This window comes from Salvelinus fontinalis, chromosome 26, assembly GCF_029448725.1.
Source record: "Salvelinus fontinalis isolate EN_2023a chromosome 26, ASM2944872v1, whole genome shotgun sequence".
NCBI classification, from domain to species: domain Eukaryota; kingdom Metazoa; phylum Chordata; class Actinopteri; order Salmoniformes; family Salmonidae; genus Salvelinus; species Salvelinus fontinalis.
The window spans coordinates 38,429,202-38,452,628 of NC_074690.1; the positions used below are offsets into that span (position 1 = coordinate 38,429,202).

Here is a 23,427-nt window from a genome sequence, read left to right on the forward strand (position 1 = left end):
GATACACTGAACTGAAACCCCTTGTCAAAACCCACCCCAACAAAGATGAGAATTACTGCCTCCCCAGAGCACTGAAATGAACAGTCCCTGCTCTAACTGTACTTTTGGACACACATTTATGTACCAGTGTTATTGTATGACAATCCGAAGGTGTTTATTGTAATTGCATTTGATGGAATGAAGAATAAACTGAAAGCTACTGACGTTGTGTGGGTTTACGGTCTGCAATTGTAAGCTACATTACAGCACACACGTATTATCCAACTCAATAATGACAGTTACGCGCTATAATGAAAGAGCTATTCTATGACAGTGTTGCTGCAATATCTTTACTCTGTGTGTAACAGAATGTATCTTTATTATCCATTTTGGAACGGAAATCCGTTTTGCTCCTCAGTAGGCTACCCATCCCGACACCATTTACTGGACAAACATGCCCAATGAAATTACGAGTTGATTTCGCACAGACTGGATTTGTGTTATTCTATATGAGCATGTCAACCGCAAGAGGAGAGAGAGAGAGAGAAGGATGCTCCATTGACATGCTTGACAGACTCTCCTACGTGAATGACGCAGCCGCGGCTGTCGTGCAACGCTGCTAGGTTTATAATGCGCGAGACGAGCAGTTGCCTAGGTTATAGCGCTAGTATATCCGACAAGGCATCACCAATAGGCGATTGTTTGTATTAATGGGCGTACAATTACCACGATGAAAATAAGACTGGTGTTGAAGAAATGTCGATGAGGCCACGTATTTAGCCTTTTCAACGTGATGTCAGAGTTTCCTGTAGGCTACATTTCGCATTTGCCCTTGCATCAACAAAGGACATTATATCGCGACGCTTATCCTGGAATTGTAAATGGATGAGACTGCGACAGCGGGGGAGGCCGGGGGAGGCATGCCCACATCGGGGGCGGGTAGATCGGACCAGATGGATACGGCCGGCCTCTCTCTCAAGCTGGATTCTGGAGACATGGGTTCGTATGGCTGTGCTTTATTATGAGACTAGTTTAGTTGACTAAATACATTTGCATGAGAGATTGTTCAGATGAGCTAAACCTGTCAGGAGAGCGCTGGCACCGTTCATTCAGGTTTGGTCCAGCTGTCAATTATGGTTTGTCTCAGTAGACTAAATTATCTGTCAGTTTCCAGACCTAAGAAATTATTTATGGTAATAGGCTTATAACTAACCAAGATGGTCATCCTGCTATTTCTAAAGACCAGGACAAGCTGCCAGCAACCACCAAAAGCAAAAGCCTAATTAATTAATGCAGACATTGAGCATACAGAAGCTGACCTAGTCCTGATTAAAATGTACAGCATGCATTAGTTGGTAGGCAATGTCCAGGGCCTGACTATGTGAAACAGGTCAAGACAAACTGTCTCGTTCCGCTCGGAACCCAATTAAAGGTCATGTCTGCCAGTCGGTGGCATCAGATCACGGTCAATTTCTATCAAAAGGAGAGGGAATCGGGCCTCCACCGTCAAGCTCATGATTGTTAGTGATTTGCAGAGAGTGAGAGAGTGTCTGTCTGTCTTTCTGTCTGTCTGTCTGTCTGTCTGTCTGTCTGTCTGTCTGTCTGTCTGTCTGTGTGTGTAACAGACTATCTATATGATTCTTTGATCGTCATCTTCACTGTCTTATTTAATTGTGGGATGTCGATTAACGCAGCCCGCCTCACCTCTCTGATTCAGAGGGGTTGGGCTAAATGTGGAAGACACATTTCAGTTGGATGCATTCAGTAGTACAACTGATTCCCTTTAGAGATCAGGCCAATGTCTTTGTCACATAAACGTGTTACAATTAAAGATGAAACACCAGGAAGCAGATAGAAACGTAATACATGGCGTTGAATTATAAATGAACAAAAATGCCCTGAGCCTCTCTGCCTCGCTTTACCAGTGTACACTGAATGACCAGGAGAACAGACTATGTAGAGTGTATAGGCAACAGTCTAGCCTATATTACAATAATCCTAGGTAGCCTTGAATATAGGAAGAACACCTCGTACCAGATATGTATGTAAGCGAACGCGCAACTGTAATGGAAGAACATAAAACTGTCTTAGTCCTGCATTGTATTCTAGTCTGTAACAGGGTGTCTTACAGAACCCAGCTACTCAATTTTGTTTCTGTCACAATAGACTATTGCATAGTTCCAGTGCTATTACTCTGGTATAACAGCAGTATAATGTAACCAGTCTTTATTTAAAGATGATAAGACAAGAGTCCGAGATGAACTGGAAGCACTATGTATGTATTAGAAGCTCTACTCCGTCTTCTGTGCTTCCTCTCCGTGAAGCTGTTCAAGCAGAGTTGAACACTGCACATACACACACTTGTGCTTTTCTCCCTTTTCAAACCAAGTATGACGGAATGAACAGTACGGAGTAGGAGTGAATGAATTTCAATACCATGGCAGATTCCCTATTGCTTACGGAGTGGGAATTGAATGGGCTACAGGGGTATTTGTGTTCGTAGTTGACACGTACATTTGATTTGTACAACATAATTGACTGGTTTTCTTAGCAGCTCTTCTTGCAGTCATTTCCCTATTGCATTTTTACAGTTTCCCATCTGTAGAGAAGCAGCAACTCCCCCAACACACACACACACACACACACACACACACACACACACACACACACACACACACACACACACACACACACACACACACACACACACACACACACACACACACACACACACACACACACACACACACACACACACACACACACAGTAGCAGACCATTATCTGCTGTAATCTGCTTATCAGCAGCACTTAGACTAGTGGCGCTAGAGACTGGCATCTGGTACAATCCTCATCCAGCAGACCTCTAGCCCCTCTCTCTTCCTCTCTCACTCTCTCTCCTCTTTCGCTTTCTCTTCTATTTTTAGTCGCTTTTCTCTTTCTCTCCTCTTTTCTCTCGCTATAAACCCTCCCACCCCTTTGCCCTCAGAACAGCCCTCAGAACGGCCCACAGAACAGCCCACAGAACAGCCCACAGAACAGCCCTCAGAACAGCCCACAGAACAGCCCACAGAACAGCCCACAGAACAGCCCACAGAACAGCCCACAGAACAGCCCTCAGAACAGCCCACAGAACAGCCCACAGAACAGCCCACAGAACAGCCCTCAAAACAGCCCTCAGAACAGCTCACAGAACAGCCCTCAAAACAGCCCTCAGAACAGCTCACAGAACAGCCATCAGATCAGCCCTCAGAACAGCCCACAGAACAGCCCACAGAACAGCCCACAGAACAGCCCACAGAACAGCCCACAGAACAGCCCACAGAACAGCCCACAGAACAGCCCACAGAACAGCCCTCAAAACAGCCCTCAGAACAGCTCACAGAACAGCCCTCAAAACAGCCCTCAGAACAGCTCACAGAACAGCCATCAGATCAGCCCTCAGAACAGCCCACAGAACAGCCCACAGAACAGCCCACAGAACAGCCCACAGAACAGCCCTCAGAACAGCCCTCAGAACAGCTCAAAGAACAGCCCTCAGAACAGCCCACAGAACAGCCATCAGATCAGCCCTCAGAACAGCCCTCAGAACAGCCCCCAGAACAGCCCACAGACCAGCCCACAGAACAGCCCACAGAACAGCTCACAGAACAGCCCTCAGAACAGCCCTCAGAACAGCCCACAGAACAGCCATCAGAACAGCCCTCAGAACAGCCCCCAGAACAGCCCACAGACCAGCCCACAGAACAGCCCACAGAACAGCTCACAGAACAGCCCTCAGAACAGCCCACAGAACAGCCCACAGAACAGCTCACAGAACAGCCCTCAGAACAGCCCACAGAACAGCCCTCAGAACAGCCCACAGAACAGCCCACAGAACAGCCCTCAGAACAGCCTACAGAACAGCCCTCAGAACAGCCTCCATTCGTTGGGGCTTGGACTTTACAAGATGTTGAAAGCGTTCCACAGGGATGCTGGCCCATGTTAACTCCAATGCTTCCCACAGTTGTGTCAAGTTGGCTGGATATCCTTTGGGTGCTGGACCATTCTTGATACACACAGGAAACTGTTGAGCGTGGAAAAACCCAGCAGCATTGCAGTTCTTGACACACACCGGTGTGGCTGGCACCTACTAACACACCCCATTCAAAGGCACTTAAATCTTTTGTCTTTCCCATTCACCCTCTGAATTGCACACACAATGCATGTCTCAATTGTCTCAAGGCTTAAAAGTCCTTCTTTAACCTGTCTCCTCCCCTTAATCTACACTGATTGAAGTGGATTTAACAAGTGACACCAATAAGGCATCAGAGCTTTCACCTGGATTCACCTGGTCAGTCTGTAATGGAAAGAGCAGGTGTTTTTAAGGTTGTGTATACTCAGTTTACATTGCTATCTGAGCAGTCTGATTTCTCTTACTAAGTGTTGGCACCAGCCCAAAACTGCACCTGCTCAAGCCTGAGGGAATTGTCTCAAATCGCCTACGTAGGAAATGGAGGATGTGTGTGTGCCTGTGAGCACACTTGTGTGTACAGCATCGCGTGCTTCGTGCACGTGTGTGCGCGCTTGCATGTAACAGCTCTATCCCCTAGTCCGACAGTGTTGTGGTATTAGACGATTCCCTGACCCACCTCTACGCAGACTACACCATTCTGTATACTTCTGGCCCTTCCTTGGACGCTGTGCTATCTAACCTCCAAACGAGCTTCAATGCCATACAACACTCCTTCTGTGGCCTCCAACTGCTCTTAAACGCTAGTAAAACCAAATGCATGTTTTTCAACCGTTCGCTGCCCGCACCCGCCCGCCCGACTAGCATCACCACCCTGGACGGTTCCGACCTAGAATATGTGGACATCTATAAATACCTAGGTGTCTGGCTAGACTGTAAACTCTCCTTCCAGACTCATATTAAACATCTCCAATCCAAAATCAAATCAAGAATCGACTTTCTATTTCGCAACAAAGCCTCCTTCACTCACGCCTCCAAACTTACCCTCGTAAAACTGACTATCCTACCGATCCTCGACTTCGGCGATGTCATCTACAAAATAGCTTCCAATACTCTACTCAGCAAACTAGATGCAGTTTATCATAGTGCCATCCGTTTTGTTACTAAAACACCTTATACCACCCACCACTGCGACCTGCATGCTCTAGTCGGCTGGCCCTCGCTACATATTCGTCGCCAGACCCACTGGCTTCAGGTCATCTATAAGTCTTTGCTAGGTAAAGCTCCGCCTTATCTCAGTTCACTGGTCACGATAACAACACCCACCCGTAGCACGCGCTCCAGCAGGTATATCTCACTGATCATCCCCAAAGCCAACACCTCATTTGGCTGCCTTTCCTTCCAGTTCTCTGCTGCCTGTGACTGGAACAAATTGCAAAAATCGCTGAAGTTGGAAACTTTTATTTCCCTCACCAACTTTAAACATCTGCTATCTGAGCAGCTAACCGATCGCTGCAGCTGTACATAGTCCATCTATAAACAGCCCACCCAATTTACCTACCTCATCCCCTTACTGTTTTTATTTATTTACTTTTCTGCTTTTTTGCACACCAGTATCTCTACTTGCACATGATCATCTGATGACTTATCACTCCAGTGTTAATCTGCTAAATTGTAATTATTCGCTCCTACGGCCTATTTATTGCCTACCTCCTCATGCCTTCTGCACACAATGTATATAGACTCATTATTATTATTATTTTTTTTCCCCCTACTGTGTTATTGACTTGTTTATTGTTTACTCCATGTCTTGGCTAGGTCGCAGTTGTAAATGAGAACTTGTTCTCAACTAGCCTACCTGGTTAAATAAAGGTGAAAAAAAAAAAAAAAAAAAACAGTCCTACGCAACTCTTGTTTACGTCTCAATAACACTCGTCATCAGTCATCCGTCTTCTGAGCTGGCCAGTGAGAGGCCTAATCCTCTTTATACCATAAAACCCACACACGCCGAACAGTCTAATGCCTACAAATTCCAACGCAGTCCCTGGAAATGTAGCTACCTCTGGAAACCCAATCAGTCATTGTACGATCTGAAACCTTCTGTCTTTTCAGTCTATATTGCACAAAAGAACCGTTGAGCGTATAAGGATGCCAGTGTCTTAGGCACTGACCCACATTTCTCACTTTGCTCCTGAATAACCGAGTGAGGAAGGAGACTTGGAAGCATGGCAACGCGAGACTATGTTGACTCTGATACACTAGTAGTGTACTGTGTAGTAATAGTTGTCCTTTGAGGACAGCTCCTCAGCGTATTATGACTGGCCTCGATCCTGCAGCACAGAGTTACCTTGCTACCCGAGTGTTCGATTCTGAAGGTTTCGTTCGGGTGTTTGATTCTGTTTGTGTTCCAAATGAGGGTTCCGTCTTTCCATCAGTTCCGTCCGTGTGCTCTTTCTCCGTTTTCTGTCTCGGGATCGTTCTGAGAGTTATGTCTTGAGTGTTTTTTTCCCCCTTCAGTGTCCCGTACATGTTTCGTGTCCGAGAGTTCTGTCTTTCTCAGTGTTCTGTCTGTTGAGTGTTTTGTCTGTCTGGGTTTGAGTCTGTGTGTTCTATCTTTCTGAATGTTCGTCATATATAATTATGAATTAGAACTCTGCGTGACTGGCAAAGTCCTGCCAAAAAGACCCTGCTAGCAAGACGACCTTCCAGAAGCTGATCTGTAGTCTGAAGGTCATTAGCCCAGTGTCATTGCTAGACCTTTAGGTCGATGACTAACGAGATTGGGTCGGCTCTAGTGTGTCCCATTGTTTCGTCTTTGGTGTGTGTGTCTCTCTGTCCTTCTCTCTCACTCATCTGTAAGTCTCTCTCTTTCTTTTCACGGGCCAACTTCCTGGCGCTGGCTGTTCCGACGGCTGGCACCCCTCTTAATCCTGCACTCTGATTGGCCGCTCACTGCTCAGGGCATCCGGTCTCCTGGGAGACGGTGGTGGTGTCAACCAATGACAGCGAGTTCAGATTAGCGAGCCCGTCGATCCTAAAGAGTCACCTTCCCAGGACAGATCTGCTCTAGAGATAGATTATATCTACATCAACCGCGGACACCAACTACCGTCAGGTCTGGGTTTTGGGGTGTTTTGGTATTTTGGGGTGTTTTTGGTGGCTATAACTGGAGTACCGTTTCACGTTCAGGCTTGAGTGACAAAGAGTTGGGTGAGACGTTCAAAAGTCTTCAGGGTAGATATGTTTACGCATACTCAGGGTGTTAAAGATATGAATATATGTAGAAGCAGAATTGTTTCCTGGGTTGTGTCTGGCAGTGCTTGTGTACATATCCATGAAGGATTAGCCTTCATCTACTACTAGTGGATATCCTGATTGAATTTGTCATTTTAATTCTGGGCATCAGTGTTAGTTAACTACACTCTGCTGCATTGTATTTCTACGCCTGTAAGGCTATTTGAGCCTAGAACCAGGTGTGTGTGTGTGTCCAACATGGTGATAGTAGACAAGCTCCGGTTGGGCCATCTTCACTACGCAACTGATACTTTCCAGAGGGAATACACCTTTTAATAGTCGTGTAGATACAGTGCATGAACACTGATGTGTGTAGCTTTGGTTTCAGTCTTTTAGTACACTGCTGGCAATAACAGGTGCATACTTTGCCCTGGAACCCTTTTCCCTGGTTCCTGTATGTATCTAACAGGCCTAAGTCATCTATTGATGTTCTCTCCTTCTGTCTTCTCTGTTATTCAACAGAAGACGCTGGTCCTAGGAGGTCTACAATAACTAGCGAGGTGAGGGCTAGTTACACACACACACACACACACACACACACACACACACACACACACACACACACACACACACACACACACACACACACACACACACACACACACACACACACACACACACACACACACACACACACACACACACACACACACACACTACATAGACCTAAAATGACATGTTTTGTGCAGTAAAGCGTGCACTGCCGTGTAAGTAACCCACAAATAAAACGAGTCCCCCCTTTTCTCCCTCAGATGCCGTCCCCCACAGCTCAGGGTCTAGGCCCAGGTCAGGAGAAGAAGATTGGCCACAGGAGAGTAGACGCCTCTGGAGAGACCACGTACAAGAAGGTACACTACTCCTTTCCTCTTCTGCATCCCTTTCTCTCCTTCCTCCCTCATCTTCCCATTCTTCTTCTCTTCTCTTTCTGCTCTCTCCTTCGTTTTATACCTGTTTTCCCTCTCTTCTTGTCTTACCTCTCTGTTTTCTTCCTTCCACTTTCCCCTGACCTTTTCTGTACTTCTTTTACTTCTCCTATCTCACTTGTCCTCCTTTCATCCTCTTCCTCCCTCATATTCGTCTTCATGGCTCTATTTAAGTGACTTGGGGTTTGTAACCTGACTGCCTGTGCCCTACAGACCACGTCCTCTGCCCTGAAAGGTGCCATCCAGCTGGGCATCGGCTACACGGTGGGCAACCTGAGCTCCAAGCCAGAGAGAGATGTCCTCATGCAGGACTTCTATGTGGTGGAGAGCATCTTCTTCCCCAGGTGTGTTTCTGATTGTGTATGGATGGCAGATGTGTTTTTAAATGGGGAGGGGGTAGGGGGGGGGGGGGGGGGGTTGTTGTTTGTGTGTGTATGTGTGTGTGTGTGTGTGTGTTTGTGTGTGTGCATAGACACTTAAAGCACCTCCAATGTGAAGTGCTCTCTAGTACGATGCCCCGTTCTCCCTCCTGTCTTTCTCTCTTTCTGGCTCCCACCCACTCCCGTATTCTCTCCCTCATCTCACCAGTGAGGGTAGTAACCTGACTCCTGCACACCACTACCCAGACTTCAGGTTTAAGACCTACGCCCCAGTGGCCTTCCGCTACTTCAGAGAGCTGTTTGGGATCCGACCCGATGACTACCTGGTGAGAGACAGTAACCATAGTAAAAACACTACAGATAGTCCTGTTAATATCTAGGTTAAATGTAGTATCCTACATCAGGTGATCATTTGCGCAACATGACATCATTTGGATTTTTCAAGGAAGCATATGCTCCCATATGCCCCTGGCCACACACACTGGAATACATATTTAATTGGGACCTTGATTTAACTAGGCAAGTCAGTTAAGAGCAGGAGAGATATGCACAGATTGATTAACACACAGGCGGACACACATGCACCCTGACACACATACTGTAAAGATGTGCACATGCACACGTGCACACACACAGTCACTCCAATAACCTCACACTACCTGCACCAGATGGAGATTAGCGTACTAAGACGTTCTTTGCAAAGCTCCAAGCTGATAACAGTAGACACTCCGTTACAGTCTAGGCCAACTCAGAAACAAGTTGGAGTGTCTGTTTCTATGGGTTTCTATGTACATGCGTGGTTTCACAATTGCAGGAAAATAGAATATTTGACTCACTGAATTAATCCAGCATGAGGAATCCATTCCGCGACATGCTTAGTTGTTCTCAGAAAAAGAGCAAGTGCGTGGGTATGTAATTATCCTCAGTGTGTAGAGACAGAGGATCTTCAATCTCTCCCCTTAAGCCTGTTCCAGCCCCTGTGTTTATCTGGCCTTCCAGACTCCACTTCAGGGAGCTGTAGAAACCCTATAAAGTGTCTAATGAAGGATCATCTAAAGCACACTATAAAGTGTCTAATGAAGGACCATCTAAAGCACACTATAAAGTGTCTAATGAAGGACCATCTAAAGCACACTATAAAGTGTCTAATGAAGGACCATCTAAAGCACACTATAAAGTGTCTAATGAAGGACCATCTAAAGAACACTATAAAGTGTCTAATGAAGGACCATCTAAAGCACCATATATAGTGTCTAATGAAGGACCATCTAAAGCACACTATAAAGTGTCTAATGAAGGACCATCTAAAGCACACTATAAAGTGTCTAATGAAGGACCATCTAAAGCACACTATAAAGTGTCTAATGAAGGACCATATATAGTGTCTAATGAAGGACCATCTAAAGCACCCTATAAAGTGTCTAATGAAGGACCATCTAAAGCACCATATATAGTGTCTAATGAAGGACCATCTAAAGCACACTATAAAGTGTCTAATGAAGGACCATATAAAGTGTTTAATGAAGGACCATCTAAGCACACTATAAAGTGTCTAATGAAGGACCATCTAAAGAACACTATAAAGTGTCTAATGAAGGACCATCTAAAGCACCATATATAGTGTCTAATGAAGGACCATCTAAAGCACACTATAAAGTGTCTAATGAAGGACCATCTAAAGAACACTATAAAGTGTCTAATGAAGGACCATATATAGTGTCTAATGAAGGACCATCTAAAGCACACTATAAAGTGTCTAATGAAGGACCATCTAAAGCACACTATAAAGTGTCTAATGAAGGACCATATAAAGTGTCTAATGAAGGACCATCTAAAGCACCCTATAAAGTGTCTAATGAAGGACCATCTAAAGCACCCTATAAAGTGTCTAATGAAGGACCATCTAAAGCACACTATAAAGTGTCTAATGAAGGACCATCTAAAGCACACTATAAAGTGTCTAATGAAGGACCATATAAAGTGTTTAATGAAGGACCATCTAAAGCACACTATAAAGTGTCTAATGAAGGACCATCTAAAGCACACTATAAAGTGTCTAATGAAGGACCATCTAAGCACACTATAAAGTGTCTAATGAAGGACCATCTAAAGCACACTATAAAGTGTCTAATGAAGGACCATCTAAAGCACACTATAAAGTGTCTAATGAAGGACCATCTAAAGCACCCTATAAAGTGTCTAATGAAGGACCATCTAAGCACACTATAAAGTGTCTAATGAAGGACCATCTAAAGCACACTATAAAGTGTCTAATGAAGGACCATCTAAAGCACACTATAAAGTGTCTAATGAAGGACCATATAAAGCACACTATAAAGTGTTTAATGAAGGACCATCTAAAGCACCATATAAAGTGTCTAATGAAGGACCATCTAAAGCACACTATAAAGTGTTTAATGAAGGACCATCTAAAGCACACTATAAAGTGTTTAATGAAGGACCATCTAAAGCACACTATAAAGTGTCTAATGAAGGACCATCTAAAGCACACTATAAAGTGTTTAATGAAGGACCATCTAAAGCACACTATAAAGTGTCTAATGAAGGACCATCTAAAGCACACTATAAAGTGTCTAATGAAGGACCATCTAAAACACACTATAAAGTGTCTAATGAAGGACCATCTAAAACACACTATAAAGTGTCTAATGAAGGACCATCTAAAGCACACTGTAAAGTGTCTAATGAAGGACCATCTAAAGCACACTATAAAGTGTCTAATGAAGGACCATCTAAAGCACACTATAAAGTGTCTAATGAAGGACCATCTAAAGAACACTATAAAGTGTTTAATGAAGGATCATCTAAAGCACACTATAAAGTGTTTAATGAAGGACCATCTAAAGCACACTATAAAGTGTCTAATGAAGGACCATCTAAAGCACACTATAAAGTGTCTAATGAAGGACCATCTAAAGCACACTATAAAGTGTCTAATGAAGGACCATCTAAAGCACACTATAAAGTGTCTAATGAAGGACCATCTAAAGCACACTATAAAGTGTCTAATGAAGGACCATCTAAAGCACACTATAAAGTGTCTAATGAAGGACCATCTAAAACACACTATATAGTGTCTAATGAAGGACCATCTAAAGCACACTATAAAGTGTCTAATGAAGGACCATCTAAAGCACACTATAAAGTGTCTAATGAAGGACCATCTAAAGCACACTATAAAGTGTCTAATGGAGGACCATCTAATGAACCATATAAAGTGTTTAATGAAGGACCATCTAAAGCACACTATAAAGTGTCTAATGAAGGACCATCTAAAGCACACTATAAAGTGTCTAATGAAGGACCATCTAAAGCACACTATAAAGTGTCTAATGAAGGACCATCTAAAGCACACTATAAAGTGTCTAATGAAGGACCATCTAAAGCACACTGTAAAGTGTCTAATGAAGGACCATCTAAAGAACACTATAAAGTGTCTAATGAAGGACCATCTAATGAACCATATAAAGTGTTTAATGAAGGACCATCTAAAGCACACTATAAAGTGTCTAATGAAGGACCATCTAAAGCACACTATAAAGTGTCTAATGAAGGACCATCTAAAACACACTATATAGTGTCTAATGAAGGACCATCTAAAGCACACTATAAAGTGTCTAATGAAGGACCATCTAAAGCACACTATAAAGTGTCTAATGAAGGACCATGTAAAGCACCATATAAAGTGTCTAATGAAGGACCATCTAAAGCACACTATAAAGTGCCTAATGAAGGACTATCTAAAGCACCTTATATAGTGCCCTATGTGAACCTCTCCAGTGTTGGTGCCATTTTATATGTTATCTCTACGGCCCACTGATGTATCCTGTGTGTATATATGTGCTTTCTCTTCAGTACTCTCTATGTAATGAGCCCCTAATCGAGCTGTCCAATCCCGGTGCCAGCGGCTCCATATTCTACGTAACCAGGGACGACGAGTTCATCATCAAAACAGTCAATGCCAAGGAGGCGGAGTTTCTGCAGAAACTACTTCCTGGATACTACATGGTCAGTATGTCACAAGCCCCTCCTTCATTCCAATGAATGTGTGTGTGCGTGTGTGATGGTCACATCTTAGCCCCTGGGGTTAACCTATGTTCAGCTATGACACCAGTAGGGACTGCCGTGGGCTAAGCACATCACAAAGAAACGTCACACGCCTTAAGCGCACACGTCTTAGTAGACACACGGCCAGAGGTTTTATGTCCAACCGACTCACGTCTGTCAGGTGTCTTGGACAGGAGCCGGGAGTCAGGGTCACTGCAGGCAGAATCTGCAAAGTCATGCCTTCTAAATGTTATTATAATAACGTTTTTATAACGTATAGCAAGTTAATCAATAAAGCTTTTGTACAGTATTCTTGTTTTTGTATCAATGTATGGCTTAATGAACATTCATTTCCCAGGCATTTATTAGTTCTACAAATGTTTTAAGGGGAAATATTTAACTAGTCGAACTGACATATCTAAAATACACTGGATTGTTAGCAATTGATGTAATTCTTCAATATCACAAACTCCAAAGCAAATCAAGGGGAGAAAAATAGGTTTATTTGAGAATGACAAATCAAGATGTTATGCTGGGAGGTAGATGTTCAGTCTCCCCTGTCCTCAGCTTTTCTCCCCGGATTCCATTTATAACCCCCCACCCTAGCCTGGGGTTGACCAATCAGATGTCCTTGCAGCACAACTTGGCCAATGGCCAAATAACAAGTATCCTGCTCCCGACTCAATATACAGACCAATGAAAACGTGGCACACGTTGCTCTGAGTTCAGGAGTGACATTCCACAGATTCTAAACAGATGTTGAACTGAAAACCAACTCCTATTGATCGTTAACTCTAGTCCTCTCGTCCTCTCCTCTGCGTTGTGTATTTATCTTAAAAATATTCTTATATACTCAATATGATGGCACCATATCATTTCCCATTGTTGCATGTAAAGAACACTACAATAGGCACAGAATTATAATTTTCTCAGTCTCCTCCATCCTCTTCTCCCCTCTTCCCCTCCTCCTTTCTCTAGAATCTGAATCAGAACCCGAGGACCCTGCTTCCTAAGTTCTTTGGTCTCTACTGCGTCCAGTCTGGGGGTAAAAACATCCGTATCGTGGCCATGAACAATGTGTTACCGCGCGCCGTACGCATGCACCTCAAGTTCGACCTGAAGGGCTCCACGTATAAACGGCGTGCGTCGAAGAAAGAGAGGGAGAAATCGAATCCCACCTTTAAAGATTTGGACTTTATATCAGATGTACCGGAAGGACTGACCCTGGATCAGGATACATACAGCGCCCTGCTAAAGACCCTACAGAGAGACTGTCTGGTGAGAGAGGGAGGAGAGGATGAGGAGCAGGGATATGAGGAGAGGGTGGGGGGGATAATACATACAGAGCTTTGGTCAAGACCCTCCCTGTCTGGTGAGAGAGGGAGGAGGGGATGAGAAGGGGAGGGAGGGAGGAGAGGAGAAGGAGAGTAGGGTGGTTTAGGATGGGCTTACAGGGGAAAAGCCAAAAGAGAGATTGGCTTAGAGAGGAGGAGAGATTAGACGTGGAAGGAAGGGGAGGATGAAAGCCATTATGACCTGTGTGTCTGTGCTGTCTGGTAGATCCTCCGATCATTCATTCTGACCTTCATTCTCTGTCTGTGGTACTCCAGGTGCTAGAGAGCTTTAAGATCATGGACTACAGTCTATTGCTGGGGGTCCATAACCTGGGCCTGGCTGTGAGAGAGTCCCAGGGCTCACCAGCAGGGGGCGATGAAAAGAAGCCTCAGGCCCAGAGAGCCCTCTACTCCACTGCCATGGAGTCTATACAGGGAGGGAAGGCTTGTAGAGACACATTAGACCACGATGCTACGTGAGTTACCGAGCTAACACACACACACACACACACACACACACACACACACACACACACACACACACACACACACACACACACACACACACACACACACACACACACACACACACACACACACACACACACACACACACACACACACACACACACACACACACACACACACTCAGTGTCTTGGAGTCCTCTCCCACTAAATGAGACTCTCTCTCTCTCTCCAGCATGGGTGGTATTCCTGCTGTGGATGGTAAAGGAGAACAACTCCTTCTCTTTATTGGAATCATCGACATCCTGCAGTCCTACAGGTCAATTCCACCAAATCACTCATTGAGTTACTAATGATGTCCTGTTAATCAAAAGGACCAGTACTAATTTAATGATGTATGAATTAATTAGTTATTTTTCTTGTCCTGCAGGCTAATCAAGAAACTGGAGCACTCGTGGAAGTCTCTGATCAGTGACGGGGTGAGTCCAGTTGCAGGTTGTCGTTTATTGTCATGAGTCTTACCTTGGAGGCAGAACTGAGCGATTTCTGTTAGATGGGCCAGCTGCAAAGTAAAAATTGTCTATATCAAGAAAAAACAAATCATAAAAACAAAAAATGAGCTTTTCTTTTCTTAATTTAAGGCATTAGGGTAAGCAGTGTGGTTAAGGTTAGGGTTAGGTTTAAAATCGGATTTTATGACATTGTGGCTGTGCCAGCTGGTGACTACTCTACAGAGGTGCCTCCAGGTCAAGATTTATGACAAGAAATGCCAACCTGCAGTCTAGTCCTCAGACTTCGGCACCTTTCCTAGGCTTACACAGGCCCGGTGACGAGCTGCTCTACTTACAGCTGCATAATTCAACACAGACAGTCAACAGCATGTAGACAGACAACGTGTCCTTAAACCTTCAAGGAGTAACCTATGGATGGAACGTTAGTCTGATACTGAGAATGGCTAGTAGGTTATTATTTTACACTAGACGTTTGAAAAGGTGACATGGACTAACTCTCCCATTTCAATAATTCCCTATACCTGACTGTGCAGATGTGTTTGATGGTTTGTTTGCTGAGATGGTTTCCCCTTCTCTCTATCTCTCTCAGGACACAGTGTCTGTCCACAGGCCCAGTTTCTATGCAGACAGGTTCTACAAGTTCTGCAGCACCACCGTCTTTAGAAAGAGCTGCTGTGAGTAGGAACACATTACACGACATGCAACAAGTGTTTTATTTGATATTTCAGCTCACAATCTACATATCGATATTGAGTAATCGATCCATTGAGTTTACTTCTTGGCTGCTTTCTCTTTTCTCTCTCATCCATCTCCACCCTCTTTTTCTTGCCTCTCCTCCCCTCCAGCCCTGAGGTCTTCTCCCTCCAAGAGAGGGCGAGGGGGGGCTCTGCCCGCACCCAAAAACTGTGTCCAAACACAGCTTTCCGTAGAGAGAGAGGAGAACCAGGAGAACGAAGACCTGCACCTCAGAGGGGCTCGTGGCTTCCCTCTGCTGGAGGAGGACGGTAAGACGGTTACCACACTCCATTTCTATACAGAGGTTGACCTAAGGAAACTGTCTCTCCTGTAAGAGCCAAAATGGCCGACAAGCATTTGAGGACCATTAGCTTTTTTCCCACACGGCTATTTGGGTGAAGTGTCATGCTGTGGTGGTAGATTACTACTCTATCACAATCATTTCTCTCTTCTCTCCTCTCAGGTCTGAGAGAGCATCCCCATACTCCTCCGTCTTTTGAGGATGCGACCACAGCATCCATCGCTACCACTCTCTCTTCAAACAACTCTCTCCCTACCACACCCTTTGATACACCAGAACACCCACGCTTCAGGTACACACACACACAACACTAGAGAACGACCGCAGCAGCAGCAAGCTAGCTCATTTTCTAACGGGAAGGTGCAGTATTCAGAAGTAAGTGAATTGACACAGTGGCCAAAATCAAACTCCTGTTGCAAATATTAAATCAAATTGAATTGTATTTTATTGGTCGCATACACATACAGTTGAAGTCGGAAGGTTACATACACTTAGGTTGGAGTCATTAAAACTCGTTTTTTTTCAACCACTCCACAAATGTCTTGTTAACAAACTATAGTTTTGGCAAGTTGGTTAGGACATCTACGTTGTGAATGACACAAGTAATTTTCCCAACAATTGTTTACAGACAGATTATTTCACTTATAATTCACTGTATCACAATTCCAGTGTGTCAGAAGTGTACATACACTAAGTTGACTGTGCCTTTAAACAGCTTGGAAAATTCCAGAAAATTATGTCATGGCTTTAGAAGCCTCTGTTAGGCTAATTGACATAATTTGAGTCAATTGGAGGTGTACCTGTGGATGTATTTCAAGGCCTACCTTCAAACTCAGTGCTTCTTTGCTTGACATCATGGGAAAATCAAAATAAATCAGCCAAGACTTCAGAAAATAAATTGTAGACCTCCACAAGTCTGGTTCATCCTTGGGAGCAATTTCCAAAAGCCTGAAGGTACCACATTCATCTGTACAAACAATAGTACGTAAGTATAAGCACCATGGGACCACGCAGCCATCATACCGGTCAGGAAGGAGACACGTTCTATCTCCTAGAGATGAACTTACTTTGGTGCAAAAAGTGCAAATCAATCCCTGAACAACAGCAAAGGACCTTGTGAAGATGCTGGAGGAAACAGGTACAAAAGTATCTATATCCACAGTAAAACGAGTCCTGTATCGACATAACCTGAAAGGCCACCCAGCAAGGAAGAAGCCACTGCTCCAAAACCTCCATAAAAAAGCCAGACTACGGTTTGCAACTGCACATGGGGACAAAGATTGTACTTTTTGGAGAAATGTCCTCTGGTCTGATGAAACTAAAATATAACTTTTTGGCCATGATGACCATTGTTATGTTTGGAGGAAAAAGGGGGAGGCTTGCAAGCCGAAGAACACCATCCCAACCGTGAAGCACAGGGGTGGCAGCATCATGTTGTGGGGGTGCTTTGCTGCAGGATGGCATCATGAGGAGGGAAAATTATGTGGATATATTGAAGCAACATCTCAAGACATCAGTCACATTGTCAGTGATGTGTACAACCAGGAACTTGAATCTTTTCACCTTTTAAGCTGTGGCCCCCATCGATGTGGATGGGGGTGTGCTCCCTCTGCTGTCTCCTGAAGTCCACGATCAGCTCCTTCATTTTGTTGACTTTGAGGGAGTGTTTTTTTTCCCTGGCACCACTCCACCAGGGCCCTCATCTCCCTGTAGGCTGTCTCGTCTTTGTTGATAATCATGCCTACCACTGTTGTGTTGTCTGCAAACTTGAATGAATTAGTTGAGTTAATTCACTAATTCACTAATAATAATGCTTGTGTCGAGGTGCCCGGACATTCATGCAATAAGCAAGCTAGCTAAGCAGATGGCTATGTGACCTGTTAGCAAAGATTACGATAACTAACCCTTTCATATGTAGTGTTAGCTAGCTGTTTGATTTTAAAATTGATGCATTAATGCATACATGTCTCTGGGAAATGTTATCATCAAAATGTTCACATTTTATTATATTAAATATTGGCCTAAAATATCGGTATCATCATCAAAATAATATATTTTTCTCTAACACACACACGCTCCTACACCTGTCCCTGTTCTACCCCACAGGAGGCCAACCCACTCTCCACGGGACCGTGAGGGGAGGTAAGCATTCTTATTTCGTACCCTTTCAGTCTTACACATCTCTTCTCATCTGACCATTCTGACTGTAATTGATGGTCCGATGTCACTTCCTGTGCTGTCCCATGTAGTTTCAGGCCACAGCAGGAAGTAGTGGCAGTGCACGAGCAGACCATCACTGTGGCTGTAGAGGTGAAGAGGGAACCTACAACCAGGTACACACACACACACACACACACACACACACACACACACACACACACACACACACACACACACACACACACACACACACACACACACACACACACACACACACATTATCACCTGTCTGACAGCAGTGTTTCTATCTCTGTCACAGTGTGGTTCCAGAGAACCTTCAGGACTCTAAAGTAACAGAGGAGGAAGTCATCACACAGACCACAGCTGCTTCCTCTACACCTCCTTCAACCCCTCCTCCCTCCTCCGCCCCTCCATCCTCCACTCCTCCCTGCTCAGTCCCACCAGCCTCCACTCTCCCTCGTTCCCTTCCACCCTCAGTCCCTTCCTCCTCTGCCCCTCACTCTAACTCCACTCTCCCGTCTTCTTCCACTCGTCCTTTTTCCACCAATCAATCATCAGCTCACATCGCCTCCACCCTTCCACCCTCTGCAGTCCCTCCAGCCTCCAACTCTCCCTCTTCCACCACTCCCGCCTCCACCCTTCCCTCCTCCTCCCCCCATTCTTCCCCCCTCCTGCCAAGCACCCCTCCCTCCTCTCTCCCTCCGAGCCCCCAGGTGACAGCAGAACGCTTTTCGTCCAATCATCTGTCTGTCACCTCGTCCGTCAGCCACAACTCACTGGAGGGGGAGGTTCCAGTCTCAGACATCTACTTTGTAAGTCGCGCGCGTGTGTGTGTGTAACAGTCTTCAGCGTGTGAGTGTATGTGTGTAACAGTCTTCAGCGTGTGAGTGTAGCTCTGAAGCTCTCGTGGTTTACTGGAGTTTTGGATTTCTTACAGTCGGGCAGTAAGGACAGCGTGGTTGATCTATGAGGGTGAGGGTGTATGTAGTTTGCTGTCATCGATCATTGATCATTAATCACAAAGTGTGGCTTGAAAGCATGTGGCAATGTTGGTTACTCTCCCTGCAAGAAAGAGGTTGGATTGAATCCTGAGACACCACATGCCTGATAACAAACATTCTGCTGAAATAGCAACTGGGAGAGAGAACAGTATACAGTGCTAAAAGTCTCTTTTGTGTTGTGTCGTGTGGATTGCATGTTGGCTTGTGGCATGTGTGTTGCTCATGCCTGGCTGATCCATATTAATCCAGTCATGTGATTCCTTCTTATAAATCCCCCAGCCATGGGTTGTCAACAGCAATCTGGCCTGGTGGTTCATTCAACATTATGTTCTTTCCTCATCCATTTTGAATATGTATTATTCCATTCTTCTCCTCATTTTCACTCTCTTCTTCCTCTCTCTCTCTCCACTGTCCCACCCCACCCATGTTGTCACAACATCCTTCTCTCTCTCTCTCTCTCTCTCTCTCTCTCTCTCTCTCTCTCTCTCTCTCTCTCTCTCTCTCTCTCTCTCTCTTTATGTGTCTCTGTCTCTCTTGCTCTCTCCGTTCTCCCTCTATTTCTCTTACTTCCTTTTCCATTTCTCTTCATCTACCCCCCCCCCCCCCCCCCTCCTTACATGTGTGTCTGTGTGTCTTTGTGTATGCACGTGTACGTGTATTATCAGTATGCTGATGGGAGGTATTGGGTGTACTCCCCAGTTCTGGGTCGTAAGAAACTCAACTCAAGCTCTAGCTGCAATGTAAGTCACGGCTGCTGGTTGCACGAGCCATAGTCAGTCGTAGTGTAATGTAAAGTGGTGTAGACTGGTGTCGGCTTCCTTCCCCTCATTCTGAGCTTCTAGAACCCATCTCAAATCGCCCCCTAACATAGACCCTTAGGCACTTTAGATCGGAAAAGATTGGACTAAACAATTAATACCCAACATAGGGTTAGAGGAGCTATTTAGGACTTGTGGAAGGTCTTCTTCCCTAAATGTGCTTTTCTCTCTCTTCCTCCGGTTTCTGCGTATGCTGACCTGTGTGTCTGCTGCCCCTGCTGGTTGGGTGGTGTAACAACAGAATCAGGAGGACAGGAGCTGGGTGTACTCTCCTCTGCACTACGGCTCAGAGTCCAGACCTGGCTCTGACGGGGAGAGCGAGACAGTAAGTGTGCACTTCGTCAATACCCCTACAGAGAAGTTTCCTTCACTCATACCCTAACTCTAACTCGCCCTCTCTCTCAAATGTCTCTTTCTTTTTCTCAACAGTAAGTTGGGTGGAGTCTCCAATGTAAGCGAATCACTTGAGAGGATCGAAGACTACAGTCAGAAGCTGTGAGGCTTTACGAAGCTCCATGAAGCTCTATGAAGCTTCTACGGCATTGTGTAACCCTTGTGGCCCAATCTGCATGTGAAGGCTTGTTTTACCCACATGGAGGGAGAAGGATTCTGTGGGAAAACTTAATAAAATGTTATTTCTCTGCTTTGGCAAACACCTTCCTAACACACACGCACGCTAACACACACGTCTTCACACTCACACACCCTAACGTTGTCCTATATAAGTATGCAACAATAATGTTCCCTTTGCCGCAAAATCAACTCATAAACATGAACGTATGCATAATCTTCGATGGGAGTATTTTGAATAAAACCATATTGCAACCCTTTACAAACATCAGCTAAGGCTGCCCAGAGAGACTATCGTACAGTACTTTAGTTGGTCTTGTTGTGTTAAGAATGATATTTGTCTTTTGTTACCTGTGCTTGTCTTTTGTTACTGGTGCTTGTCTTTTGTTAACTGTGCTGTAATATCATGAATTGAATATCATGTGTTATATTGTCACGGTCAGGTTTTGGACTCCTATGTTTAAATGTTGGAGAGTTTTGTCTTTTTGTGAAGCAAAACCTTTTTTCTCAGTTGTTTCTAATGTTTTGTAGCGTTCACTGGTCTGATGGTGATGGTTGCATATTCAGCTCAGTCAATAATGTAAGTTGTGTTAAAGAATCGTGAACATTTCTGTCTGGAGTTGTGTTGGGCTCCGTGTTCTCACAGGGCGCACACTGAAGTCTTCACAATGGTCATGAAAACCTGAACATTTGATTCCATTACTAGCACTCTAAAACTATCATTTTGTAAATGTTTTTTTGAAACCATATCGCTGTCATTGTTTTACATTGAAATGTTACGTTTGAGTAATTTAGCAGAAGCTCTTATCCAGAGCAACTTACAATTAGTTAGTGCATTCGTGTTAAGACAACCAGGTGGGACAATCGCATATCATATGCATAGTAAGGACACTTTTCCGTGATAAAGGAGCTATCTGCAAAGTCGGAGCTAGAAAGGGGGGGTCAAGTGGAAGTGTTGGTTCAGTTGATTTATTTGTTGAATTATTTGTTTCCTCTATTGCTGGGGAATGTCATTTTTGTATATAGATATACTGAACAAGTGTGATATAAGATCATATAAGTGTGTTATTATTGTTTACTGAGAAATATTCCCCTGATCAGTTTCCTTTTTTAAATTCATTTTGATCAAATGGGCCAGGGTAGGTGTAATATAACATATAGTAATATATGCCATTTAGCCGACGCTTTAATCCTAAACGATTTACAGTCATGCATGCATTTTTACTGATGGGTGGCGCCAGCGGGAATCAAACCCACCACCCTCGGAGTTGCAAGCGACTGAGGCGCACAGGACCGACACAGTGTGTTGAACTTCAGCGTAACTTTAAAAAATAATAATATGATTATCATTATGTTTTAAATACTAAGTTATATGAGGTCCATACACTCCTCAGTAGTTCTATAATGTCATTCTTCAGCATCTAAGAAGAAAAAAATATATTTTGTGAATTGTAAATAGCGTGTGTGCGTGGGTGACAAAGAGCCAAAGGGTTGGCGAGGAAAAGAGGATATTGCACTTTGTCCTGGTCAATAATATAAAACATCAAGGGTAAAAAAAGATTACAAAATTGTTCCAGTCCAGGGAACTTTAAAGGCTTTAAACATTACTGTAACATTTAATCAATGTCCATCCTTCTAAGGTGCAATCTGTATGTTATCTGGCCCACTGTGGCAACCAGACAAAGGAAAAAACACAATTGAACTGAAACAAAACACAAAGAAAATATATATAAATTGTCAATGATACTGTACTTGTACGACTTCATCATCAATCCCCCGAAAAGTGTAACCCTTGAAGTCAAATCAATGGCTGTGTGTAAAGTGTTTTGACAAGGAGTTAGAGCTTATCATCACTGAGTAAAAATTTAATAATATCTTGTGTAAGAATTATTAAATTAAATCTCTCACTTAACAGGATCGGTGGGTGCCCCATGGGACGGTTGAGCTAACGTAGGCTAATGCGATTAGCATGAGGTTTTAAGTAGAAGAACATTTCCCAGGACATAGACATATCTGATATTAGCAGACAGCTTAAATTCTTGGTAATCTAACTGCACTTTCCAATTTTCAGTAGCTATTACAGTGAAAGAATACCATGCTATTGTTTGAGGAGAGTGCACAATGTTGAACTTGAAAAGTTATTAATAAACCAACTAGGCACATTTGGGCAGTCTTGATACAAAATTTCGAACAGAAATACAATGGTTCAATGGATCAGTCTAAAACTTTTCACATACACTGCTTCCATCTAGTGGCCAACATCTGAATTGCGCCTGCGCTGGAATAATATATTATGGCCTTTCTCTTGCATTTCAAAGATGATGGTACAATTCTTTTTTTTTAAAACGTTTTTTTTTTCTTTGTATTATCTTTTACCAGATCTATTGTGTTTTATTCTCCTATATTACTTTCACATTTCCACAAACTTCAAAGTGTTTCCTTTCAAATGGTACTAAGAATATGTATATCCTTGCTTCATGTCCTGAACTACAGGCAGTTTGATTTGGGTAAGTCATTTTAGGTGAAAATTGAAACAAAGGGAGCGGATCCTTAAGACGTTCCTTTGAACTTGTTATGGAAAATAATGTCTGATATTTATTTATTTGCACGGGGTTGCAAATACTTGACGAATCTGACCCATAGAGGTACTATATTCAGGGACGACTCCAGGCATAAGAAACATAAGCGGTCACTTAGGGGCCGCTTGGGGACCCCCCAAACAATATTGTGTTTTGGGGGGAGTTCAGGGTCTCGACTTACTGTTGAGAGTTAGAATAGTAGACAAGGAGCAATTTCCACGTTTGGTTGTACATCCACAGTTTTTCTCGTCACTGACTGTCATTCAATTAGCCATGCTGGCTAACAAGAGTCTATTCAGCTATCTAAACTTAGTAATCATGTCCGAATACCAACCAG

At 43.9% G+C, this 23,427-nt stretch overlaps 1 protein-coding gene across 3 annotated transcripts; it reads left to right on the forward strand.

Annotated features, from left to right (window-relative positions):
- Positions 1-364: 364 nt before the first annotated feature.
- LOC129824284 (phosphatidylinositol 4-phosphate 5-kinase type-1 gamma-like) lies at positions 365-22,385 on the forward strand. 3 transcript variants are annotated; one of them, XM_055883827.1, is made up of 18 exons: positions 365-978; positions 7,686-7,723; positions 7,976-8,071; positions 8,360-8,490; positions 8,735-8,852; positions 12,403-12,555; positions 13,573-13,872; positions 14,205-14,404; positions 14,629-14,712; positions 14,824-14,872; positions 15,495-15,579; positions 15,751-15,909; positions 16,104-16,233; positions 18,048-18,083; positions 18,191-18,274; positions 18,421-18,934; positions 19,060-19,100; positions 20,183-20,266. In XM_055883827.1, the coding sequence occupies exons 1-17, from the start codon at positions 861-863 to the stop codon at positions 19,090-19,092; spliced, it is 2,328 nt and encodes a 775-aa protein (XP_055739802.1). In that variant the 5' UTR covers positions 365-860; the 3' UTR covers positions 19,093-19,100; positions 20,183-20,266. The 3 variants fall into 3 exon arrangements, with proteins under 3 accessions (XP_055739802.1, XP_055739801.1, XP_055739800.1); XM_055883826.1 differs by having other exon boundaries at positions 19,060-19,094; XM_055883825.1 differs by lacking the exon at positions 19,060-19,100 and adding an exon at positions 20,371-22,385 and having other exon boundaries at positions 366-978.
- The last annotated feature ends 1,042 nt before the right edge of the window (positions 22,386-23,427 follow it).

Bases quoted from the DNA above. Each gene is read 5' to 3' on its own strand.
- LOC129824284 (XM_055883825.1), top strand. From the start codon at position 861: ATGGATGAGACTGCGACAGCGGGGGAGGCCGGGGGAGGCATGCCCACA. The intron at 15,580-15,750 runs GTGAGTAGGAAC...CCTCCCCTCCAG, and splicing joins CGTCTTTAGAAAGAGCTGCT to CCCTGAGGTCTTCTCCCTCC. The intron at 15,910-16,103 runs GTAAGACGGTTA...CTCTCCTCTCAG, and splicing joins CCCTCTGCTGGAGGAGGACG to GTCTGAGAGAGCATCCCCAT.